Raw genomic sequence first — 24,298 nt, 5'->3', positions numbered from 1 at the left:
GAGAATTATAATGCAGTATGCCCGTGTGTCTGAAAAACCCTTCCAAGACGATGCCATGAATTTTAGCAGTGTGGGTGGCGTGGCCACATAGGCAGCGTGACGAATGAATCTGATCACCAGAAATGGTTTTGAGTCCCGAGTTCAATCTTTCTTTTGTTTGTTTTATTACTGGGTGGCAGGTTAATAACCACTGGTTTACAGTAAGCAATTATGGCTAATCTTTCACAGAGAAAAGTGCAGAAGTAAAGGGAAGAGATTTGTCTTTTAAACGAGGCCACCTCAACTCCCTCAGACACTCGCTGACAGAGATAAGACGTAGCGGTTCACCGCATGCTCTCGAGACATGCGACATGATTTTTACTAAAAGATTGTTGGACTGGATCCCAGCTGAATTCATAACTACCGCAGGGGGAACGCAAACCGATACGTTGTCCCCTGGCTGGAAAGATTGTACTACAAGTTGTCTTGTCAGGATGCTGCTAGGAAATGGATCCTGTGATTAACCCAGTTGCCGTTCCTTGTGTCTCCTCAGGGTTTGAAAGGAGATCCTGGACCTCAAGGGCCACCTGGTGTTAAAGGTGATAAAGTAAGTTTTCCAACAAGTTTGATTTACTGTTAAAAGCATCTTTACACACTGTGTGCCTGTGATCTTTGAGTGTTTATTTCTGTGTACAATGAAAGTCACATCCAAATGAAAACTCGTTGTAAATATGTTTTAATATCACACTGTGTTGAAACTGTCCATACTTTACTCATGCGTTGTTTAATAAGTTTGTTTGCGTGCAACTTTAAAGCCACATCTCCAATAGTGTGAATGCCAATCAACATCTCCGGTGCTCCTTTGTGACCCTGGCCAAAAACGTTATGTGCACCCCTGTTTATAACCCATTAAAACTCAATGTTCATATATGGGATTTTTAGACAGACATACAGGAATGGCTATGTGCAAAGTCCCAAAACAGTGATGTATTTAGCATCAGCAGGATACTACATTTTTTCAATTTTCCCATATTGTAATGCAATGTGATATTTCATCAAAGCCAAGACAGGCTTTGTCACTAACTGTTTGAATCAGTCATGGGTTGCAGAATGAAATGGTTATTTATAGATTCTTACACAACAAGCTTGATTTACTAAAAACCTCAAAGAAGCGTGACTGCTGATTGGACAAAGAAATATGTCTATATTGAATCATTGATCGCGTTGCTTATATTGCTTGTGCTGTGCAGTACATGTAGCCGATGCATCACTAAATCAACCACATGGAACGCTGATAGAATTTGTAAGATGGAAAGCCAATTTTGTTACTGCAAGTCAAATGAGCCATCTGACATATATATGGCAGGGAAAGCGCAATGTAAGAAGACAAGCAAACAAGAAAATGTACTGGTATCGAGATTGTTTGTAAATATTAAAGCAATGTTGTAGATTGAACTTCAGATTGACAGCTTCTGTGGCATGCTATTCAGTTTCACAGACTCGCCCTTCGGTTTGTAAAAATAAACCAAAAAATGGGTTTGCAATTGCAGTGGGAGTCTTACTTCAGTGATGTTTACATGGAGACCATTTGCTTCAATCAAAATGAAATCATTTAAATCTGCACATACTGGAGCATTTACATGAATGCTAAAGCAATTGGGTTGATGTGCATGTTTATGTTGCAAGCTTCAAATCGGATTTGAACTGTCAAAACCACCATGAACGATCAAAGATATCTGTCATGTAAACAAATCTTTCTGGATAGGTATGTCATGACCTCGCTATCCGTGCTGAAGGGATAGTTCAGCAAAAATTGAAATGTCATTAAATTTCTTTGCTCTCCAGAATGCAAAGGAAGATACTTTGAGGAACATTTGTAATCAAGCAGTTTTGAAGCACCATTGATTTTCATAGTAGGAAAAAATACAATAGAAGTCAATGGTGCTCCAAAACTGTTTTGTTACAATCATTGCTCAAAGTACCTTCCTTAAAATTGAAGTAAATTTTCAACAAGTACAGGATGAGTAAATAATGACAATTTCATTTTTGCATGAACATTTTTACTTTACTTTCACTTCATTTTCACAACTATCCCTTTAACACATGTGGAGCCGGCTTCCAGTACAGGGTTTTAGATTAATCCAGGACTAAGCCTTATAGTTATATTAAGAATTTAAGTTGTTTTTACAAACAAACCTTACACTACAAAAAATGACTTAGTATTTTTGTCTTGATTTAAGAAGTAGAGATATTTGTACTTTATTTGAAGCAAATTTGTGCATAAAACAAACAAAATGGGGTGAGCAAAAAAAAGTTTTTCTTAAACACTTAATTCAAGTGTCCTTGAGATTGTTGAAAGGCACTATGTAAAATAAACATTATTATTATTGCTTACCCCATTGGCAATTATTTTGCTTGTTTTATGCACATATTCACTTAAAATATATAATGTTTGTCTAAAAACTAGACTTATTTTCCTAGGTCATTTTGCTTATCAAGAAAATACATCTCTATTTAAGAATTTTTAGATATTTTTACTAAAAACAAGACAAAAATGCTATAAGAAAGTCATTTTTTGCAGTGTATAAAAACAATCCTGGTGTGCATCTCAAGGCAAAACAATAGCACAGATGTGTTAAGATATGTCAGTACAAGATGTTTTTAAATTAAGCCAGCTCAAACAGACAATTTAGTCTGGGATTAGGATAAACCATAGACTGTAATAAAAGATGTACGTAGTGTCCGTGACATCACCCATAGGTTTCTGAACATCGTTTTTGAAGCTTAAAGTAGGCGGATCGCCATCTTAGCCGCGTGTCACCGCGCATCACTCACAGATATCCGAAAATGGGTAAAGAGGCGGGACATGGGTGAAGCTGAGGTGACTGGTTGCTGAAACCACACCCACCTAGTGGTGACAGTAATGACAGCAGTGGCTGTTCAACCATCACTCAAGTGGCCACGCCCTTAATTATGCAGAACTTATGCAGGCTTAATATAATTAAAACGGATGAGTTAACCCCCCCCCCCCCACACACACACACACACATTTGTCATGAAGGGCAAAATTAGCTATACACTGTAAAAAAAAATCCGTAGAAATTACAATGTTATTGCAGCTGGGTTGCCGGTAATTTACCGTAGATTTAAATGTATGTTATTTACTGGCAAGAGTTTGTTCAAAGTTGATTTTTTTTAATATTAACAAGTCTATCTTTACAGAATAAAACTATACAATAACAGCCTCATGCAAAGCATTCTGGGAAGCAGAAATCATCATCAACCTTTTTCAGTTTTTTGCTTCAGATTTTGTTTTCCAGAATGCTTTGCTTGATGCTGTTTTTTAGTTTTACTCTGTAAAGACAAAGACTTGTAAATGTTTAATGTTCATTTAACTTTGAGCAAAATGTTGCCAGTAAAAAACATAAATGTAAATCTACTGTAAGTTACCGGCAACCCAGCTGCAATTTCTATGGATTTTTTTACAGTGTACAGACCAAAAACTATTTTGTACCAGGCTGTAAACATATTATTTTTACTGTAAAGTTGGCCGGCCATTTTAACATGGAGGTCTATGGGAATTAACTCCCTTTTGGAGCCTCAAGTGGCCAGTCGATGAATTGCAGTTTAAATCACTTCCGTATTGGCTTCATCAGAGAGATCGGAAGGTTGCCCCTCGGGATAAAGCCTAGGATGCATTGGAGTTCCTTCTAAATTTTCCAGCTCCACAAATGTGGGATTCACAACAGGAAAGATTTGACTTGAGTTAATGGCATGTAAAACAGAGCTTTCTGTAAAATCTGATTCCCTGGCTTCTTACAAGACCACAGCAGGACTGCTTTTCAAACAATAGATCTGATGTTATTCTCTAATTAGCTGCCATTTTACCCGATGTGTTTTTCGCTTCTTTCTGGCTTATCTGCTTCCTTTGTTTGCCTGCTTGTATGTAATTGTCAATGCTGCATTTTCAAGCCTTGAACTTCTAATGAGCTCCTCTGTGCTACTGCAGAAAATAACCAGTTTTTACTGCGTATATCTCATCTCACTGGGTGGGAGGATGGATGGGTGGGTGGGAGAAAAGTCTGTAGTTTAAATTAAACCTGACAGTCGGATAGACGCGTCATTCTCTTCAAACCTACAGCAAATGTTCAGACTTTAAATGTTCACCCCTTTATATTTCTGGATTTAAATTCAATTTGTGTAAGGTTTGTTTTAGTCAAAAGGTTCACTGACGTTTGTTTATTGAAACTTGATTCGAGGAGCACATACGCACACATATGCGTGTCATATCATTAGTTTCTATCATTATCCCTCAGACAGTCTACTAAGCTCCTCATATGACAACATTACTACTACAACTGCTTCAGTCTCCTTTATCAACATTATATTTTATTGGCACTTAAGTAGACTACGGGGACTACGGATGGAAATTAGCGTTTCGCTATAATCCGGCATGTTTACATGTATGATTGTCATGCTTGTTCATTAACATGTACTGTCCCAATCAAATAAATTATTTAAAAAAAAGTGTGTTTTATCTTTAAGCAACCTCACGTGCCTCGCACGGTAAAGCAGGTCTGCTGTAGTTTTTCACAATGATATCAATAAGATCTGCTTTTCATGTTTTGTTGCTTCAAATGTTTTGAATACTTTTACTGCATTATTTTAATATTTCATCAATTTACTTGCTTTCTTTTGTACTGTAATTGCTCCTCTAAATTTGAGTGTCTTTTGCAGGGAGACCCTGGCACATCAGGTCTGGGGACTTTCTCGGTACGTATCTCACTCCACCCTACAACAACGCTTAAAACTGCATGAAACAACAGTTTTTATTTCGTTTTGAAAGAGACTCATAGGACGTTTTACAGGATCTGCATTATGGCGTAGTGTAGTACTGAGCTGAGTTTAATAGAGAGTCTTTACTGAGGGATGAAATTACAGGATTGTGAAACTACTTCTGGCTGGCATCGATGGGAAAAGATGCTTAGACGTTATGGTGTCGTGTTACAATCTGAATACAGTAAGAGAGGCCGGTGGCATGCAGACGAAAAATAAACCTATTGCCTGATATAAACCTACTATCCACGAAAAGCAGGATGCACTTACTTGCCCGAGTTCTTAACATTTAACATTATTCAGTTTCTGGTCTTATTGTTATAAGTCAATATTATTCCTGGAAAGACGGTTTTGGTCATTTTTTATCAATTGTATTAGCTTGCTCCTACTGGCTTACACCCCCCAACCACTGTGGTGGTCCCCGTACTGTGTTATCAGTTAGTTATATTGAATGTTGCCTAGCTAGCTGTTTTTCACTGTAACAAAGTCACATCACAGTGGGATGTATGCTGTCACATTCTAATGCAGTGTTAACAAAGCGTCACAATTAAAGGAAACAATGTATCACACTGAATGTTGATTTGTGTGACAAGATACAAAACTGATTGAAGCGCCATTGTTTTGCGATGTGAAGGTATAGATGAATGTTGTCATGCTTTCATGTGAGGTGAAAATGTTTTAGTACAGGAAGTCTTTAACCCTTTTCAGGCCAATGGTCCTTTAATGGATAGAAAGGAGGAGCTACATGTATCAAATAAAGACTTGATTTACATTTTGTTTTGATGGTTAAGTTACAAAGATATTAAAATAATCGTTTTTAGTATACACAGTGTGTGTAAGTATGTGTGTGTGCGCGTGTGTGTGCGTGCGTGCGTGTGTGTGTGGGTAGGTGTGTGTGTGGGTGGGTGGGTGTGGGTGTGTGTGCAGCCACAGAAAAAAAATTAACAGACCAAATATACATTAATTTATTTACAATTTATTACAGAGCCACTAAGGGGACATAAAGCAAAAATTAAATAAAGTTTTGTTTCACGTGCACACGTGTAACTATCAAGTGCTCACGTGAAACTATCACATGCGCACGTGAAACTACTGCGTTTAGTTTTGCGTGCTCATGTGAAACTTTCACGTGTGCAAGTGAAACTATCGCCTGATCACGTGAAACTTTCACATGCGCAAGTGAAAGTTTCACGTGAGCACATGAAACTAAACTTTAGATTTTTTTTACTCCAATGTCACCTTAGGGGCTTAATAATTTATAGATATGTGTTTAAGTAAAATTATAATTTTTGTTTCATTCTGCCAACTATCGACAACATTTCTGCAAAAGTCTTGATAAAAATAATGTTTTTATTTGCATTTATTTACTAAGAAATTAAAATGGGTAAAACATGGTCCAAATAACAAAAAAGATACAGTGTTTGGTGGACTCCTAATAATACCACCAGGGACCATCAAATGTTCCCTGGCTCCCTGTTTTAAAACAAAGATTGAGTCTCAAACACAACAACTTTCAAAATGGATGTTCATTGCCATTTGTTGTAGTGTAAACTATGGGGACGGAGCACAATACCCTCTAAAAAACCCTGTGCATTATTTTTGTCATCTGCACTTTTTTTCAATTTTCTGACTGTGGAAGTTAAATGGTGTGAAGAGGTGTTTTATTTTGACATGATTTTAAAATACACATTTTCACAAAACAAGCAGGATGGTGAAGTAAAGCACATGTAGATAATCACATCTGTCAGGTCATTTCCGATATAAAGATGGACATATGTTCATTGTGCGTGACGTTACAGTACTGCCTCCTTACTGTATGTAACTTAAACAGTAAACCAACCCCAGTGAATCTATATCAAGCCCTAATGGTTATTTACTCTTCTAATTTTACATTTATGAGGACATAGCAGAGATTGAAAAGCATGAGCCGTCAACATGCCCGCCTGTCCTGTAGTCAACTTGTAAATCCAGTGTGGGTCAAAGCATTTCAAACAGCTTTATTGCTTAGAAAACATCGTTGTTGGAAAACTACACTGAAAGTTTTTTTCACCATTTGCTAACACATCATGTATACCTGCCATCCTGAATGTTTCTTTTGATTTGTTTTTAGGAATTTTTGTGTGCTTTTATGGATGTTGGCATTTTAGACATCTGTCACTTATGTTTACGATCCCTAACATCACAGGCCGCTCTTACATTCTGACATTTTAGGAGGATTTAAAGTTCTCTGACTTTCACATAGCCAACACAAGAAGTGAAAGGCTATTTTTGCAGCTGTTTCTAAGATGTGTTAGTATTTTCAAAGATGCCATTTGAAAGATGACACCTCACTGCATTTTTCACAGGCTGGGATAGAGAGGAGGAGATTAAGAGAGAGGTCATGTGGTTTGTCTTAATACTGTGCCATGTACAGATGACCTTATTATTGTTCTGACTTCAATTATTGCTGAATTTAATTGCCACATCTTGATTCAACACTTCTAAGTACTTCTCTTCTTTCTTATAGGCTGAAAAGCAAGGTCAGAAGGGAGACCAGGTAAAAAGATTCACATTTAAAATTCCAGATACATTTATTCATACTTAAATTGTAAAAAGTCTATAGTCTATATTTCACTTTTACCTTGAACAACTGTTTGAAGTTTATTAAAAATTGATTACAACACGACCAACTGTTCAGATTTCATGAGAATTGTATTAAGGCAACACTCTTCTCCTTTGTTTCTTTTCTTCAAAATCTAACTGCTTATCATACATGACTTCATTTTAACTTTGGGCACGTCTTGATTCGTTGTAGTCTATATGTTGCCAAGGGAGTCCTGTTGTCAAAATCTGAAGCACTAAAACATTTCCTAGATATTAGATATAGTTTAGAGATGCATCGATTTTAAATGTTTCCACTGTTATCATAGCTGGTTATTCCGACTGATACCTACCAATGCTGATGCTAATATGGATAGTTCGCGCTGGTTATATTAACTTACATTAACTAAATACTTAATAACATTTTCTGAATGTTCTTCATAATGGCCATTAATATTAAACATTAAACTACTGTAGTGATGTTTCTGTACCCAGAGCTCAAATATATTGCATTTTCATGTTCTCTTTTGATTGACAGGATATATCAGCCTTGACTATCGCTGTTTTTAAACCATGCATGCATGCATACATACATACATACTAGGGGTGTAACGGTACGCAAAAATCACGGTTCGGTGCGAACCCCGGTTTTGAAGCCACGGTTCGGTTCATTTTCGGTACAGTAAGGGAGAAATGCAAACATTAAACTGCAGGTTGTTTATTACTTTAAACTTTTTTTAACATTTTTTTTACACTTTTTTAAACACTTTATTAAAATATAACAGATAAAATATATATAAAATGAAAAAATAATAAATAAAATACTACTGCAAAGTTATTTTTTACATTATTTTATAACAGAAGGTAACTCTTATCTTAACCTTCTCTTAAACTTTTTCTACTAAAACCTTGAACTAACAAATTCAATTCCTGAATACATTTATGAACTATTAGCCTACATTTTTGCCACTAAAAATGTTCTGTTTTGATTTATTTTGGATTGTTTAACTCACAGAATTGAATTGGCTATGTACCATCTCTGTATAAAAATAATATTACTGCTCTATGTGTAACTGCATAGCAAGCAACATGATGATATACTTATTATACACTCATTTTGAGATTAGTGAGCTGCATACAGTACATAGCCATCTTTGATCTTTTGCACGTTTCTCCTAATCTTTGCTTGTGTCATCAATGTAAGCTGTGACTTTACTTACGAACCCCTCCGCAGCTGAGTAACAGCTGAGTAAGCCCGGGTTACAGCTCTTCTCTGTCCCGACCAGCTGATCGCATTGTGACAATGATATGATTGACGTGATCTGCAGATGAAAAATCTGATCACGCATTCTTTATTCTCGCTGTCACAGAAAGCGCGTCTCATGAATACGTAGCAACGAAAGACGTGCATCCTCTCACGCACTTTTGAAAGAACAAAGCAGCGCGTTGACACGCGTTTAACATGCGCTTTTAGATACGACACGTAAACGTTTACATCAATAATCAAACGGATATACAACTAAGTAAATAAAAATCTTTCTGCGGGCCGAATTATGTTATATGTTTGACAGAAGACTTGCGCTGAACGCGGAGACTTCCGCCACTTAATATGTTTGTGCGGAAACGCACGTATTATGTTCCGCACAGGCGCACACAAAATGCATTCGGCCTTTCGGTGCACGTGCGCACCGTGCCGAAAGCCCTGAACCGAAACGGTCCGGTTCGAATACACGTACCGTTACACCCCTAATACATACATGCATGCATACATACATACGTACGTACGTCTGCATGCATGCATGCAGACGTACGTACGTGCATGAATGCATGCATGTACGTACATACATGCATATGTACGTACATACAGTACATATAGTACATATAGTACATACATAAGTACGTACATACGTACATACAATACAATACAATACAATACAAGTGTTGAGTGTTGTTTGTCATGTCAAAATATGTGTTCGTTGCATGATGTGAACCATGTGGATCATGGGTCATTTCAAAATATGGACCTGCTGCCACGCTTCGAAAGGATTTATGATAAAAGAGCCGCTCACGTTCACAAGATACTCTGGGCCCTATCTTGCACCCAGCGCAATTGACTTTGTCAGTGACGCATGTATCATTTCGTATTTTGCATGGGCGCACAGCGGGTTTTTCCCTCCACAGACGCATGTCGGCAAACTAGGGAATGAACTTGCGCTCCCTGGGCGGTTCAGCGCAAAAAAGGAGGCGTGCTCCGGCGCAAACCATCTCTTATGCTATTTTGCAGTTTCAAAAAACAATTGCGCTACTAACCAAAAAAAACTAGTCTAAAGTCAGTGGCGCGTTGCGCGTGGTTCATTACGCTATTTTAAGGGCGCATGCTTGACCATAATGTATAGCGTGCACAACGCGCATTGCTTATCTAATCTACACAGATGCAACAGTTATTTTTGCAAATCATAAATTGTTACAATAAAAAACATAAGATAAGGGAAATCATTAATCATAAATTATCACAATAAAAAATATTAATACATGAGATAAGGGAAATCATTGTGGTGAGCATTGTGGTGATAGTTTTTATTTATTTTGTGTGGCAGCGTTAAACAATTATCATGCAAATAACGATTAAAATATTTTCATAAGTTTGTTGTGTGGCTGTATTACGTTTATTTTATCTAAATAATAATTAAAATGTTTTCATAAGAAACCTTCATGTATGTGAACTTGATTTGTAAGTGTACTTTGGGGTTGGACCTTGCTTGCGTTTCTTGTGTCCGATTTCAAAGCCCCCAAACCCTTTCAGCGGTGAGGGTGGACACAGCGTTGTCCTCCTGTGTGCCCGGCGTGCCCGATTTATGCTGGCAAGCTTGGGATCCCCCCGTCTCCTGACATCATTGTAGTGCTTGCCGCAGCTGATGAGACAATTGCGGCTATTTCCTCTCACGCCTGTTTAACCGCGACGCTGATTTGGGCGGGTTTCTCCTATCCCCATACAAAACAACTTCTCTGTCTTTGACTGCTCTTACAAGAACGTCGGTCTCCTCGGCTGTGAACCACTCCTGGCGTGCGCCTGTCAAATCCGTCATAATAATAGCAACCCGCCATGGAACTTGCGCCCTTGCGTTTAAAGGGAATGTTGGATAGCGTTCTGATTGGTTTATTTGACGTTACGCCCAAACCACACCTATGAATAATGAACCTACTTCAGACCAACCCCTTATTGATTTGCGCCCGGCGCAAGACTTATTTCTCCCGCCGGGAAAATAGCAACAGCGCCCAAGATCCGCCCACAAAGTCACTTGCGCTTTGCGCTTCGGACTTGCGTTTCAGATCGTTAAAATAGGGCCCTCTAACTTAACACTAAACTCTTGATTACACATGAGATTAAGCAAGTGTCTGGCAAACGTGAGCGTCTCTTTTATCATAAACCCCCTTTTTTTAGTCTTAATCCATCAGAAATGGTGGGTGAGCCTTTTTTCATAGTGGTATGGTCTCTTTAAATGCCAACAGCAAAGGTGCCAGATAGCAAAAGTTTATTGGCCATGGCGGGTTATACAGTAATCCTGTTTATAAATATTTTTTTACTAAAATGTACCATATATATGTGTTATGAGTTTATAATCAAGTGTTTTGTGGAGTCTCTCTATTTATGTATCTGTTTGTTTTGTTTAGGGCCTGCAAGGTGATCCTGGAGAAAAGGTAAGCACTTCAACTGCACTTAAATTGACAAAAATGCAGGCCATTACCTACAGCTTTCCTTCATAATTGCACCTTCCCACTGGTGATTGTGCTGTAAATGTGCCATCTGAACATCTGTCTATCAGCACTTTACTAAACAGCTCGATAAAGAAGTCAAAGTAGAGCCAGCTGCTGTGCGGTCATACTCACATTTGTGTTGTTTCTGAATTGGATCATTTAGTTTGTGGGGAATAATGACCACGAACAGGTGGTAAACTCAAACATTGCGGCCGCTCTGCTTTATGCACTGAAATGCTTTCTCAGAACCACAATCTTGATCCTTTACCCATCATCCCCAGGGAGACGCTGGGTTGCCCGGTCAACCAGGAGCAGAAGGGAAGGAAGGCAAACGGGTAAGTGAACGGGAGCATGCCACTGCTTGTGTGGGCCGCAACCACGGTGTGTGTCTGTCTGTGTTTATGTGACCGACGTGACAGCAGGGGAAGTCTTTGAGAATAACGTGGATACGGCTGAAAGAAGGGAAAGTTTGGAGAGCTTTTTGTGGCCTGGTCTTATGCTAATTGAAAGACTGAATTTTCAATCGTTGGGTCAACTGGGGACTGACAAAGACATCAGAGGAGAAAGCAGAAAGGTGGTGATTTATGCAACATGGCCATATTAATCAACATTTTAAAAAAAATAAATGTTGACAAAACTGTTGCGAAATGACAGCGTTTCCATTAACTGATGATATGCGACTACCATAATTTTTGCCCTTGCAATAAGTCATTCCAAACATCACATCGACTGATCTTGGTAGGTTTACCAATTTCACATCCACCGCACTAGGCATTATTTTTAACCGAAGGAGACGTAAGAGTATTATCCGACCATTAATGCCAAGGAAAGCCCCTTATACTTAGCAGCGCCAACATACAGGTGTTTCTTGGAGGTGAAAGTAGATTATTTTAAATCAAAGAGATGTAGGAGTGTTATCCAAACATTAATGCCAAGGAAAGCCTCATAAGAGCAGACACTTATTGAGGTGTTTTTGGGAGGTTTTAGTTCAAACCTTCTTTCATCTTTAAATAATAATTATGTGACTTACATGCAAATAAACTTTTCCATTGCAGTTTTGCAAAAAATGACGCGTTGGCTGTATTTTAAATTTGCAATGTCAATTTGCACAATTTGAAGGGTAATGGAAACACAGCTATTAAGGCAGTAAATTGAACTTACATTCAGATAAACTTTAAGAAAATGTTGCATTTGTTAATATTACTCAATGCATTTATAGACATGAACTAACAATTAACAATACTACAGCATTTATTAATCTCAGTTAATGTTTACTTCAGCATTTATTAATTCTTTTTAAATCAAACATTGTAATGAGTTAATGTACAATGAACTAGCATTAACAACTATATTGGCTTAAATAACATCAATAAAAGATTATTAAAAGCTATATTGCTAACCGTTAGTTCATATTAACTAATGCATTTATTAATGTTAATAAATACTTCCTTATTATAAAGTGTTAAAGTGATAGTTTACCCAAAAAAGTAATTATTTACTCACAGTCATGTATTGTGATGAATGACGAAAAATATATTTTGATAAATGATGGTAAGCACACAGTTGATGATTCCCATTAAATTCCATTGTATTTGTTTTTCCTACTATGGAAGTCAATGGTTTCAGCTGTGTACATCAGAAAAAGAAATTCATACAGATCTAGAACAACAGTAAACAGACAGCTTTTTCAAAAACCATGCATAAAAATTTTTCTCTCAAAAAAAAAAAAAAAACATAATGTATATACATGTTGATCATATCATATTGTAGCCCAGTTTGTGCTGAACGCAGTGTTATGAGACTTTTGCCATTAATATGTTTTTAAGCAACTGAAAAAAGCACAAATGTCAGTGCATGTCAAAACCTCCCCAGGGCCCTAAAAACCCCTTAGACCCCAAAGGGTTAAACTATCCCTTTAACAATAAGATTTATTACAAAAAAATAATCTCATGTGTTTCAGGAAGGTTTGACACAACACGGGGTTTAGTAAATAAGCCAGAATTTTCATTTTTTGGTGAACTATCCTTTTAAAACCACGGACCAGCGATTAAATAAAGATGTTGTCGTTCTTCTCACAGCTTAAAAGCCTTATGTGATATTCAACTCCCTGCGACAAATTGCCGTTGTGTGTTACTCTTATTTGAATGACCTAAGCTGTTGAGCCATTTCACTAGAGGCGCACTAACACCTGTTAGCACAAATGTTATCTCAGCTCCTCAAGTGGTTAATGGTGCCGAATGCCGCACCGTCGCTTTTTTGTCTCTCTCGAACGTGATAAAAAGTATTAATAATGCATGCCACTGTGATGGAGGTGAACACTCAGGTCTGCCTCAGGGACTGTAAGCGCAGCATTAAACTCATTCAACAGAATGAATGAATATTTATTATCATCCGAAAGCGATTGTTCACCGGAGTGCTATCATGACACTGTTGGGCATTTTCACTGCAGTGATGGATTGAGTGATGTACCGCACCACAGACATCTGAGTGGTGCCACGCTTTATCGGCTCCGGTTGGGAACACTTGAATTGGCAGTAAAATTCCCTGTTTGGGTACAAAAATATTCAAATGGAGTAAAATTCTGTAATGGAGGTCTTTTTGGTTTTGTCAAAGTTTGTTGAAATACATTTCTTGAAGATTTAAAGGGGAAATATCATGAAATCTTACCTTTTTTATATTTAAATGCTTCTATCAATCTAGAAAATGTGAAAAAGATCATCCCAGTAACTTGGTTTTGGTAAACCATTTTCTGCAAGCATGTGAAAAAATAGCTTATTGAAATTTGGCTCCCCCTGTGATGTCAGAAGGGGATCTTATATGCCCCTTAATCTGTACTATCCAACCACGGCATTGCCATTTAGTGCAGAGATCAGCTCATTTGCATTTTAAAGGACACACACAAAACGGCACATTTTTGCTTAAAAAAGTAGCAATTTTAACATCTTATAATAAATGATCTGTGGGGTATTTTGAGCTATGTAAAACTTCAAATGTACTCTGGGGACATCAAAGATTTATTTGACATTTTAAAAAAGTCTTGTGAAAAGTCCCCTTTAAAAAGATTAACGGGATATGATATTGTTTTACTTGTAAACGGTTATCTGGTGTCTGTGATAAATCCTTGTTATTGGAAAAATGGTGTCTATAGATTGCAGACAATTTGAAGACATTATTTGATCGATTAGATGAGAGTGTAGATTGCATTGTATACCCATGGTTCACTTTTTGCATTTAAAAGACATCTACTAGCCGTCCAAACACAGTCTCTAGGTCTTCGAGGCTAAAACAAGGCAAAATTAAGGCTGTCAGTGAAAATTTTATAGATGTCTAACCATAGCTCAAAAATAAACAAAACCAGACGCATTGTAATCACTGTTGATTTTACTCACATGATGGAATATCAGACATCCCACAAATTATTCAGGGAAAAGACTTCAAGTTTATTTTGTCTAGAAGTGGATTACTCATGGCCAGTCTACACAAAATCAAATAAACATAAATTGTTAAGTTAAAGTTACCTAAAAATATAGGTTAAACAATTTCAACTTGTTATTATAAGTTGAAGTAGTATGTTGAATTGATTTTCGAAACCAATTTCATGCTGCATTTTTTGTACAGTTCAATTAATGTAGTCAGAGAAATGATGGCTTTTACTTTGCTGCGTTGTTAGTAATGTGAGTAAATACAGTCAGGAAAAAGACACTTTCATGTGTCTATCACTCTAAGAAAGGATGTGTTAATTTTTTACACATTTTGTTGTGTTATGCTATTAACACATTATGTCTCATTTTCTGTAAGGAATAATTGACGACGGTCCATTGAATTATAAGAAAATAATGCACACCAAGGTGGTAATGCGGCACGACGCGAAGCGGAGTGCTATTACACCGCAGGTGTGCATTATTTTCAAATAATTCAAAGGACCGGAGTGAATTATTCTGCTTATACCACGGTTACCACAAACATTGCTCTGGTGCCTATAAGGCATTTGACAAGTTAGGTGTGCGTTTTACAGAAAAATAATCAACACCCATAGAACATTTCTCAGCCAATCAGAATACAGCATTCAACAGACCCGTGGTATAAGTATTAAAATACAACACAAATTGTGTTAAAGGTGCCAAAGAATGCATTGAAATAATATGTTGAATTGTTCTTCGATTTACATAGAAGGTATGTAACTTTATTAAGTGCAAAAATTATTGTTTTTACATGTCCATTTAAACCCTAGGATTTGCCCTTAGAATTAAATTTATATTTTGCCCTATTTGCAAGGGTCATAAATAATAATGTTGAGATCTGCTCTGATTGGCTTTGCTCTGAGGCTCATGCCAGTAGGTCACATTAATAAACATTTTAACAACTTTGTAATTAATTTAATGTGCAATTTAATGTTGGGGGTTTACATCTCACCTGTAATGTCACAGTTGGTGTTATGTTGAGATTGGTCTATTTTCCAGTGGTCTTATGCATACATGAGGTTTACATAGAAATGAGGAAACAAATGTGTTTGAGGCTCATGAAATGTCAGCACCATGCACAGTTCTTATGATTCATCTATGCCTAGATAAATAAAGTTTTATGTTCTAAGGCAATATTAAAAGTAACACGAAATTTGTTCCAATAAAAACACAGAGAACACGCATTTAGTGTCAGAACACTGAAAACATTCGTTCTAGTGTGTACACTATCAGAAGAATTGTCAAAAAATGGTCCCTACACTGCAAAAAAATGATTTTCAAGATACAATTTTCTTAGTATTTTTGTCTTGTTTTCTGTAATAATATAAAAAAAAATCTTAAATTAAGATGCTTTTTCTTGGTGAGCAAAACGACCCAAGAAAATAAGTTTAGTTTTTAGACCAAAAATATTTAATTTAAGTGATTTTGTGCATAAAACAAACAAAAAAACTGCCAATGGAACAAGCACATTTTTCTAGAATTTTTCTTGAATTTAGTGTTTAAGAGATTTTTTGCTAACCCAATTGCCAGATTTTTTTTGCTTGTTTTATGCACAAAATTGATATTTTTGGTCTAAAAACTAGACTTATTTTCTTGGGTCGTTTTGCTCATCAAGAAAAAGCATCTTAATTTAAGAAATTTTAGATGTTTTTACTGAAAACAAGAAGAAACTAAGAATTTTTTTGAAAATCATCTTTTTGCAGTGTAGCTGTCATTAGGGTGTTACCCTTTCAAAAAGTACAAGTATCTTGGCACCTAAAGAATTAGTATTTGTACCTCAGAGGCCACCTTTGCTATATAAATACTTACTCTAGTCTAGAAAAAGTTGTGTCAAGTGTGGAAACCATCTTTAAATATTCACCCTGTCCTTTGTAATGTGCTTTTGGGGTCCTTAATTTTTTGCACCCCATCGAATAATCTCACTTAGAAATGCTTTTAAGGCATAGTGACCCTTAGGCTTCTTGTTTAACAGTTTTAATAAATGTTTTCTCCAAAACGACCGCAATGTTGCCATACCTAAACCTTAAGTGAGATTACGAGTCAGCTATAAGTGCATGACCTTTCTAGAAAAGTTCAGGACATAGTGTCAACGTTTCCCTACATGATTTCACTTTAATTGGTTGGTGTTGGAGAAAAAACCTGTGTCCAGAAGCTGTTTTGTAATGATCTTGTGGTTGGCACCCTGCGAATTAATTAAATTCTCTGCGTTCACAAGAAATCAGGCTAACGTTTAATTCCCACATTGGTTAGTTTGCCATTAAACGGATAATTTTAAATGAACGTCAAATATGTTGAGATTATTTGGCTCCATGAATCTTTACTCTGAGATGTGCGAAGGTTTCGGGTTATATTTGGTGAGTCACATGTCGTCGGGTAACTTGTAGGGCGGCACTGCGGTGCTCTGCAGTCTTAGGTGCTATTTCGGGAGTAAAGGGACACAGGTCATTATTATCGGCCTTCAAGACGAGAAGGAACTTCCGCTGCCGAGAGTCTATCACCCAATTAGCAGCTCTGATTTTCAACACAGCCCTCGGTTGTTACCCGGCTGCTGTCATCTTACTAGCAGAGGAGGTTTTTCAGCTAGCAAACTTTAAAGAGGCTTTCTCATTAAATAATACTTAAGCTTAGTCGACAACATGTTAATTACCAAATAATGTAAAGGGTGGTGACAGTAGTGCATATTTGAGATAAATATGGTCAGGAAAGCAATTAAAATACACAGTATTTATTGCCACATACTACACAAGTTGTTGTTTATATTTCAATTTTGTTGTCACCTTTTGCACAATTGTGCGAGGATACAAAGAAAGGAGGTAACTTGTTTTTATGGCGTTGAGCAGGTGGTTTACCAGACTGTTGTTTTGAGTCATAAATAAGCATGCGTGTCTGGATATCTTCATAAACTTTACTTCCATTGTTATTGCCTTTCTCTAAAAAGAAATAAATGAATTTAACTCTTGGCCTTGAATGGCGTCTAGTTATTGGAAGTGATCACATTACTGTTACCTGCCTTCCCAGATGATTAAGCAAAGACAATATTTCCTATAATATATTCAGGAGGGAACTGAATCAATGCTAACGGAAGCAGGCTGGAAACCTTTCTCATAGATTTCTTTGTGTAGAGGTCAAAGGTTGTCAGACCTACTGCTATCCGTCTGATGAGGTTTACTTAATAATGTCTGAATGTCAATAATTCTAATAACTCAAGCATAAAGCAATAAAATAATATCAAATTATAATGGAAAGTATCTGTGAGATGAGGGCTTGTGTTAATTATAAGATGGAAGATGAGATGAAAGAGAGAGTTTGTGCTGCTATGTGATTTCTGATTAATAAAGATCATAATTGGTATTGTATTGTTTTTCAGTGTGTTTCCTCAAATTTTAGAAAAGAACCGCCTTCACTTTTTTTAAAAATGCAATTCCGCAACACTCCTGATTGACAACTAGGAGGACCAATAGTCTTGATGATCCACCCGGAAAAAGAAAATCCTCCGCAATACCTTTAACAAATGTCTGTGTTAAATATTCTCATACAATAGTCTAACATGAATCGTCTTTTTTAAAGAGAATATATGAAGAGCTCAAATGCAAAAAACGCTAAGTGCATCTGGCCTGATTTCTTATTATTATCTCATTTTTGATGGGGTGGCGTTTAGCGGCTTTTGCATCTAAACCAACAGGCCGAACATGGCCCATGAAGGGGTCCAATCTGGCCCGCGTGATGATTTATTATTAAATGTTAAATGCATATTTTAAAAATCCTTTTAGGTGGGACGTAGCAGTCGTGTGTGCCTAGTTTAAATAGGAAAAGTGGCACAGGCAAAGCGTAGACGGACCTCACACGGTCTTTGTGCACCCAAACATTCTGTCGTTTTCGCAGGCATGGCTCTTTGCGGCAGATGCAGGGAGAAGCGGCTGCCATGCGGGCGTTTTGTTGAGTACCGTGCATGAAACAGCTTAATCAGTTTCTGCCTTAACAAGCCGTGATGGCGACACGCGACAAACAGCAGTGAGTTTAGAAACATTCTCTTTTAAATGTTGTGGCTGGACAGAACTCAAACACAAACATCTAGAAATGAGAGTAGTAACTTCCCCCAAAACTGGTGATGTTGATCCAGTAGTCGAAGAAATCTAAGGAAGCATGATGTAAAATTGTCTACTTCCATACTATATAGTAGGCAAAAATCAGTAGGTGAGCCCAGTAGCATGTCCGAATTTATAGTATTTGAAAAACAGTCGATGAAAAGCTACTTTTGACAAGATTTCAAAGGGTGCATTTGATAGACACTTTACTATCCCGTGAACCCCTAGGAGAGGAGTCACCCAAAGCAGAGGCGCCATATTCAAAAACATCAGGTCATGACATTGCTGTAAATGCATACGGAAAACAGCTGTTCCTTGTGTTTAAATTGTGCTTATTTAACATCATTCAGGTTAATGGCTCACAAAAATTGCCTCATTACTTTACCTCAATTAACAATGGAAACCTTAAATAATAATGATCTATAAGTTGAGCTGTCTGGTTGGATTTCGCAGGAAATTTGTTTGTTTTGTCTGACAAAAAAAGGGGACTTTGCAGCAGACTTTTTTAAGATGTAAAATAAATCGTTGGTGACCCCAGAGTTACTATGTGCAGTTTTAGCTCAAAATAATATATATATATAATATAATGCCCCCTTAAATGCAAATGAGCTGATGAAATGCAAACACTGATCGCCATAGTGGTTTGTTGAAATTAAAACTCAATTGTGCTATCAAATATTTTCTCTCTCTCTCTCTCTCTCTCTCTTTCTCTCTCTCTCTCTTTTTCTGTTAGCTGTTAACCCATTTACTCATAAAACGCCTAAAACCCTTTAAAACACCAAACGAACAACATTTTGAGGCATCAGGGAGAAACGCAGGCATGTTACATTGTTCCCCTCGTGCTAAAAACCCTTTCGGAAGGGCAACTTGTGGCGGTGATATACTGAGGCCGTTTTTCAATCTGAAGGCTGTAGCCTCCAGAAGTTGCATTTCTTAGCTGCATACGTCATCAAGACTGAATATAATCGATTATTAAGTTGACTATTATTCTTAGTTAATCGTAATTTGTTTACGTATGTTAATGACTTGGGAATGTAATGAATGCTCAGTTAACTTAAATAAACCAGGCTTGATGACGTAGGCAGCTTGCATATGTGGCTGGAGCCTTCCCATTAAGAAAAGTCCAGATGTCCTTTTTTCTGAACCAATGTTGTTGCATCATCACTCTCTTTGTCGCCACCAGGATTTTCTCCAATGGCGCTTGTTTTTCCTCTCTTTTGTGTAAAATTTGCCACTACAAATCCACCAAGTACAATGATGTGTTTAGGTCTGCCACCTTGTTATACGTCACGCAAGTGACAGCGTAACGCCAGAAATAAGGAAGAGAGAGGAGAGAAACGATGGGGTCTGATTGGTGAATGAATACGGAGTGTGAGCAGGTTGGCTGATATAACATCTTGGATTGTAATGTAAATATGTGAACATGTGAATGCAGCATCTGAATACAGGGAAACACTGTATATGCAAGTGAATCGCCGTCATTTAGAAAGAAGATTGTGATTCTTTTTTCGATTAATCCTGCAGCCCTATAAGATCCCCTTATGACATCAAAAGGGAGCCAAATTTTAATTATCCATTTTTTTACATGCTTGAAGAAAACGGTTTACCAAAACCAAAAGTTACCAAAAGTTAATGGGTTGATCTTTTTCATATTTTCTAGGTTAATAGAAGCACTAGAGACCCAATTATGAAACCCACTTAAACATGGAAAAAGTCAGATTTTCATGAAAACGCTTCCCCGCCAATGACGAGATTTTCCGTCTTTCCGCAATACCGCTATTATCCACCAGGTGCCGCCCTTCCGCAACTTTTTAAACCCGGAAGTATTGCCCTATGGCAATCTGCTGCATGTCCGTGTCTGTTTTAAAGATCGCTCTGAATAGGATCTCTATGAAAAGTCGGTCACAAAAATGGAATTATCTCACTTTTTTGCTCAAAATGTGGTGTTTTTGCAGAAACCTACCCATATTCAAAAGCTGATTACAAAAGAACCACTGAAGGTAGGATGAAACGGGGTTTTTTTTGTTTGAAAGCAGAAGGTCTGTTCTTTCATTTGGTATATTGTATGTTTATATATTTAAAGAAGAACATTTTCTGGAAGGCATTAAACTTTGGTGAAAATCATGAAAAACGCTGCCGCTGGCTGGCAACTTTTTTAAAAAACGCTGGCGGTGAAAGAGTTAAGTATGTAAAGTAAACTTCAATTTTATGTTTCAAACAGAGATGGTAAAAGTTACTGTATGAATCACCGCTTTAAAATAAATACCATATGGCTTGATATAGTATTTAATGCAGTGACATTTAAATATATTCAAATGTCCAAATAATGTGCAGAGATTTAAAACAGCACTTTTCTGACAATAATGTTGTTTTACTAACACTGAGCCATGCAGGATATTTCTCACACTTTGAATGTGAAACATTGCATTTGCTTTTATCCATTATGGATGCCACTGGCACAGCGTGATGAGCAAAACCAGAGGACTTTGGGACCATGTGACACGTTACAGGAGATCAAACAGGAAAGAGAGGTGCGCCGATGGTTAAAAAATGGATCTTTCTCCTTCCCAAAGGCAGAACACTGAAATATTAATCAGTGCTGGAAATGGTGTGAGAAGCTCTGCTGCTGGCTTCCTGAGCTGCAGGAAAAGCACATGCACACATGCAAGCGGGCCAAACCAACGCACTGCCAGTTTACATCACACGCTGTCAACTGGCAACTTCAGCTGATATGCATTTGGGTAATTAGAATAGAGTTGCACAATAGCTACTTCTGCTGCAGGTGTGTGTGTGTGGCAGCTAGCGTGCATGCGCGTTTGGGTCGGCATCCCTTTGTACGCTTAGGTAAACAAAGTGCTAAAACTCTGAAACACACCCACGGTAATTAGACGGTGTTATTCGGAGACAGAAAGCAACAGCCCACACTCGTGCACGCAGCGCTTACACCCCTAAGCCAAAACATGCACCGTGCATGTTCTCATCTAATGTTCTGCCAAGATCTTCCAGCGTTGAGAGATGACGTACTGTCATGTGTGGGCTTTAGCGTGGATGCGTTTACCTCACCCGCACAAAATGGTGTTCACCGCTGGTTTGTTTTGTGGAATGCAGAATATTACAAAATAGATCAGCAAACCTGCTGGTGCCGTGGATCTAGATGTTAAAGAACCAAACAAATACTGGTTCATATTTTGGAGCCATTTATTAAAGCTCACATAACACATGCCGTTTCTGCATTTCTGATGTTAATACCTATAGAGTAGTATTACATCCTTTATATCTCAGAAGAGTCTTTAGTTTATAAAACAAGATTAGCTTTGCCGAATCTTTATGATAACGTACAGAAAAATGAAGAAGGAGGAGTTACTACCGCGGGAGGAGCGAGTACGAGTCATGCAACACTATACAACACTGTTTAACTTATGATTCACTACATGTTTGTGTCATTTATATAATATGCACTTACGCGCCTATTTCCAAAATAACACAAAAGTCTTACTGCATGCAACTCATGACCCGGTTGGGACTTTTCAATGAAATTCAGCGCATCAAACACACACGCAAAACTCCGCTGCTACCCCGGATAATAAACGGGCAGTTCTGGTTCTTCATTCTGATTGGTCGAAACGCATTCTAAGCTTTGATAAAATACCCCAGTAAACCCACGGTTCAGACCGCATTACATAAGTATCACTGCGCCACTGTTTTTTTTTTCTTCACTACTCCACTGATTTATGAAAATAAACACCACAGTCTTTAATCATATTTTTAATTTGTCTACAATTGCACAATTATGGCGATACCCAGATAACTGTCAATAAATATTGTTGAATCATCTAATCAATAAAGAGAAAACGCTCCCTGAGGAGTTTCTACCTCAAACACCTTCATATTTCCGCTATCCACTGGGTGGGATTCTTACCCAACTTTAACACTGATGCTTCGCGTCGCCTCGTAGCTGTTATAAAATGCACTGGTAACCCACTGCTTCTTGGGCTTATTGCTTTAATATCCATTGTTTTCATAAGGCTGGCTTTCTTCTCCTTACATCCAAAAACACACTTCGTCTTTCGTGCCATTGTTGAGTTTTGAAATTAAACAAAGCTGTGTCGCGTGATATGATGTTTGCAAGTTCTAGCGTCTCCCGCTGATTGACGGGTGGGCGGGGTTTTCCGGGGGAAGTGCCCATATAAAGAAGTGATACGTATAGAAACCCCTGAAACGTCAGCTGGACCTGTAATCGGAAAAACTTTCTTAAAACTTGTACGAACCCTGACGAAGTGCATTCGGCACAGAAATACTCTGTTACACGCCCAACTGCTTTTTTGACACTTTGCCTACGTTTAGCATGAGGAAAAACTCTATAACTGTGTTAATAAGTCAGAATGCATGAAATCCCCAATTTTTTAAAAGAAAATGTGCATGATGCAGCAGTGACAGATAGACAGATAGTTATAGTAGTCAACACTTTGGAGTGATATGATTGATTGACAGACAGGTTGTGAATCCCACACCTCTGAAACAAAGATTGCACTTTAAATTGCACATTTTATATATTCTTATAAATAGCAGTGAGACAGCTTTAGATTTAAATATAGTCTGGGACACCTCTGCCCAGGCACGTTTTGGATGTGATGGCAGTGGGCACAAATGACCTTACGTTGCGCTCCCTATTGCCGCCAAGTTGGATCAGCCGGCTGGTCAACGTGCCCCTCATTCTAACAAGCGTGTCACGGATGAGAGGAGATGTGAGATGTCCGTGATAATCAATAACCTGGTCAACCTTCTGCTCGTGGCTGCCACCTCCAGAAAGTCCAGATCTGCCAGGGTGACAACATCGGCTTCCTCCTTTTCCAAAAACTGGCTTTTCTTCGGATGATGATCTGTCAGATTGCCACACGAAAGACCAGATTGTGATCGTATTGCAATCCGGTGCCATATCAGTGCTCGACACTACCATAGCCAGTACTTATAGAGTTTCAAGGTTATCTCTCTGCATCACTGCTGTTGTTTTCTAGCTGTTTGGCGGGGTTACGTTGTCTGCATAGCGTTTAATATTTCTTTAGCTTTACAGAAACTCTAGTTTTGACTTCTACCGTGTGCACAGAAGGTGCTGATGTGAATTCTGCTGTGGGACTACAGTCCAGCGAACAGTACACGCATCATAATTGCTTCTTTTATCTCAGAGAAATATTTCTTGGTTAACAATGAGTATAATGAATACACTAATTGTGATAATGCATGTATTTAGTGACTCTCGGGCTAATTGTAGTCGAGTAAGAATGTTAATGAAGATTAAAGACTGCAGCTGTATAAAATGAGAAGTTACGGTATCAAAACATTGGCAGTGCTGTAATACCTCATCTTTACCGATCGATGACTGTCATCCTTTTGGTTTTTCGTCTCCAGTCATCTGTAAAATAGTGTGACATTCTCGGCCAGAAGAGCAAAGAGCTATATAGGATATAATCTTATCCTTTTCTGTTGCAGTCTGCATTCAGGCTATTTAGTTTTTCTCCGGTAGTTGATGTGGAAAGTTTCATTTTAAAGCAATGAGTGTTCTGATCTTCTATTCTTAGAAACAGAGATCAAATATCTGTATCT

At 37.7% G+C, this 24,298-nt stretch overlaps 1 protein-coding gene across 2 annotated transcripts in view; it reads left to right on the top strand.

The window, feature by feature from the left end:
• The window catches only part of LOC129415714 (uncharacterized), a 222,285-nt gene that overhangs the window by 57,119 nt on the left and 140,868 nt on the right, over nucleotides 1-24,298 (top strand). For both annotated transcript variants that reach the window (XM_073873599.1, XM_055169813.2), the window contains 5 exons: nucleotides 533-586; nucleotides 4,717-4,752; nucleotides 7,322-7,351; nucleotides 11,068-11,094; nucleotides 11,433-11,486. In XM_073873599.1, the coding sequence (XP_073729700.1) occupies nucleotides 533-586; nucleotides 4,717-4,752; nucleotides 7,322-7,351; nucleotides 11,068-11,094; nucleotides 11,433-11,486 (201 nt within the window). The remainder of the gene's footprint in view (nucleotides 1-532; nucleotides 587-4,716; nucleotides 4,753-7,321; nucleotides 7,352-11,067; nucleotides 11,095-11,432; nucleotides 11,487-24,298) is intronic.

Source organism: Misgurnus anguillicaudatus, chromosome 11 (assembly GCF_027580225.2).
Source record: "Misgurnus anguillicaudatus chromosome 11, ASM2758022v2, whole genome shotgun sequence".
Taxonomy (NCBI): Eukaryota; Metazoa; Chordata; class Actinopteri; order Cypriniformes; family Cobitidae; genus Misgurnus; species Misgurnus anguillicaudatus.
The sequence above is the reverse complement of the archived record's forward strand: the minus strand, read 5'-3'. Positions and strand labels throughout refer to the sequence as shown.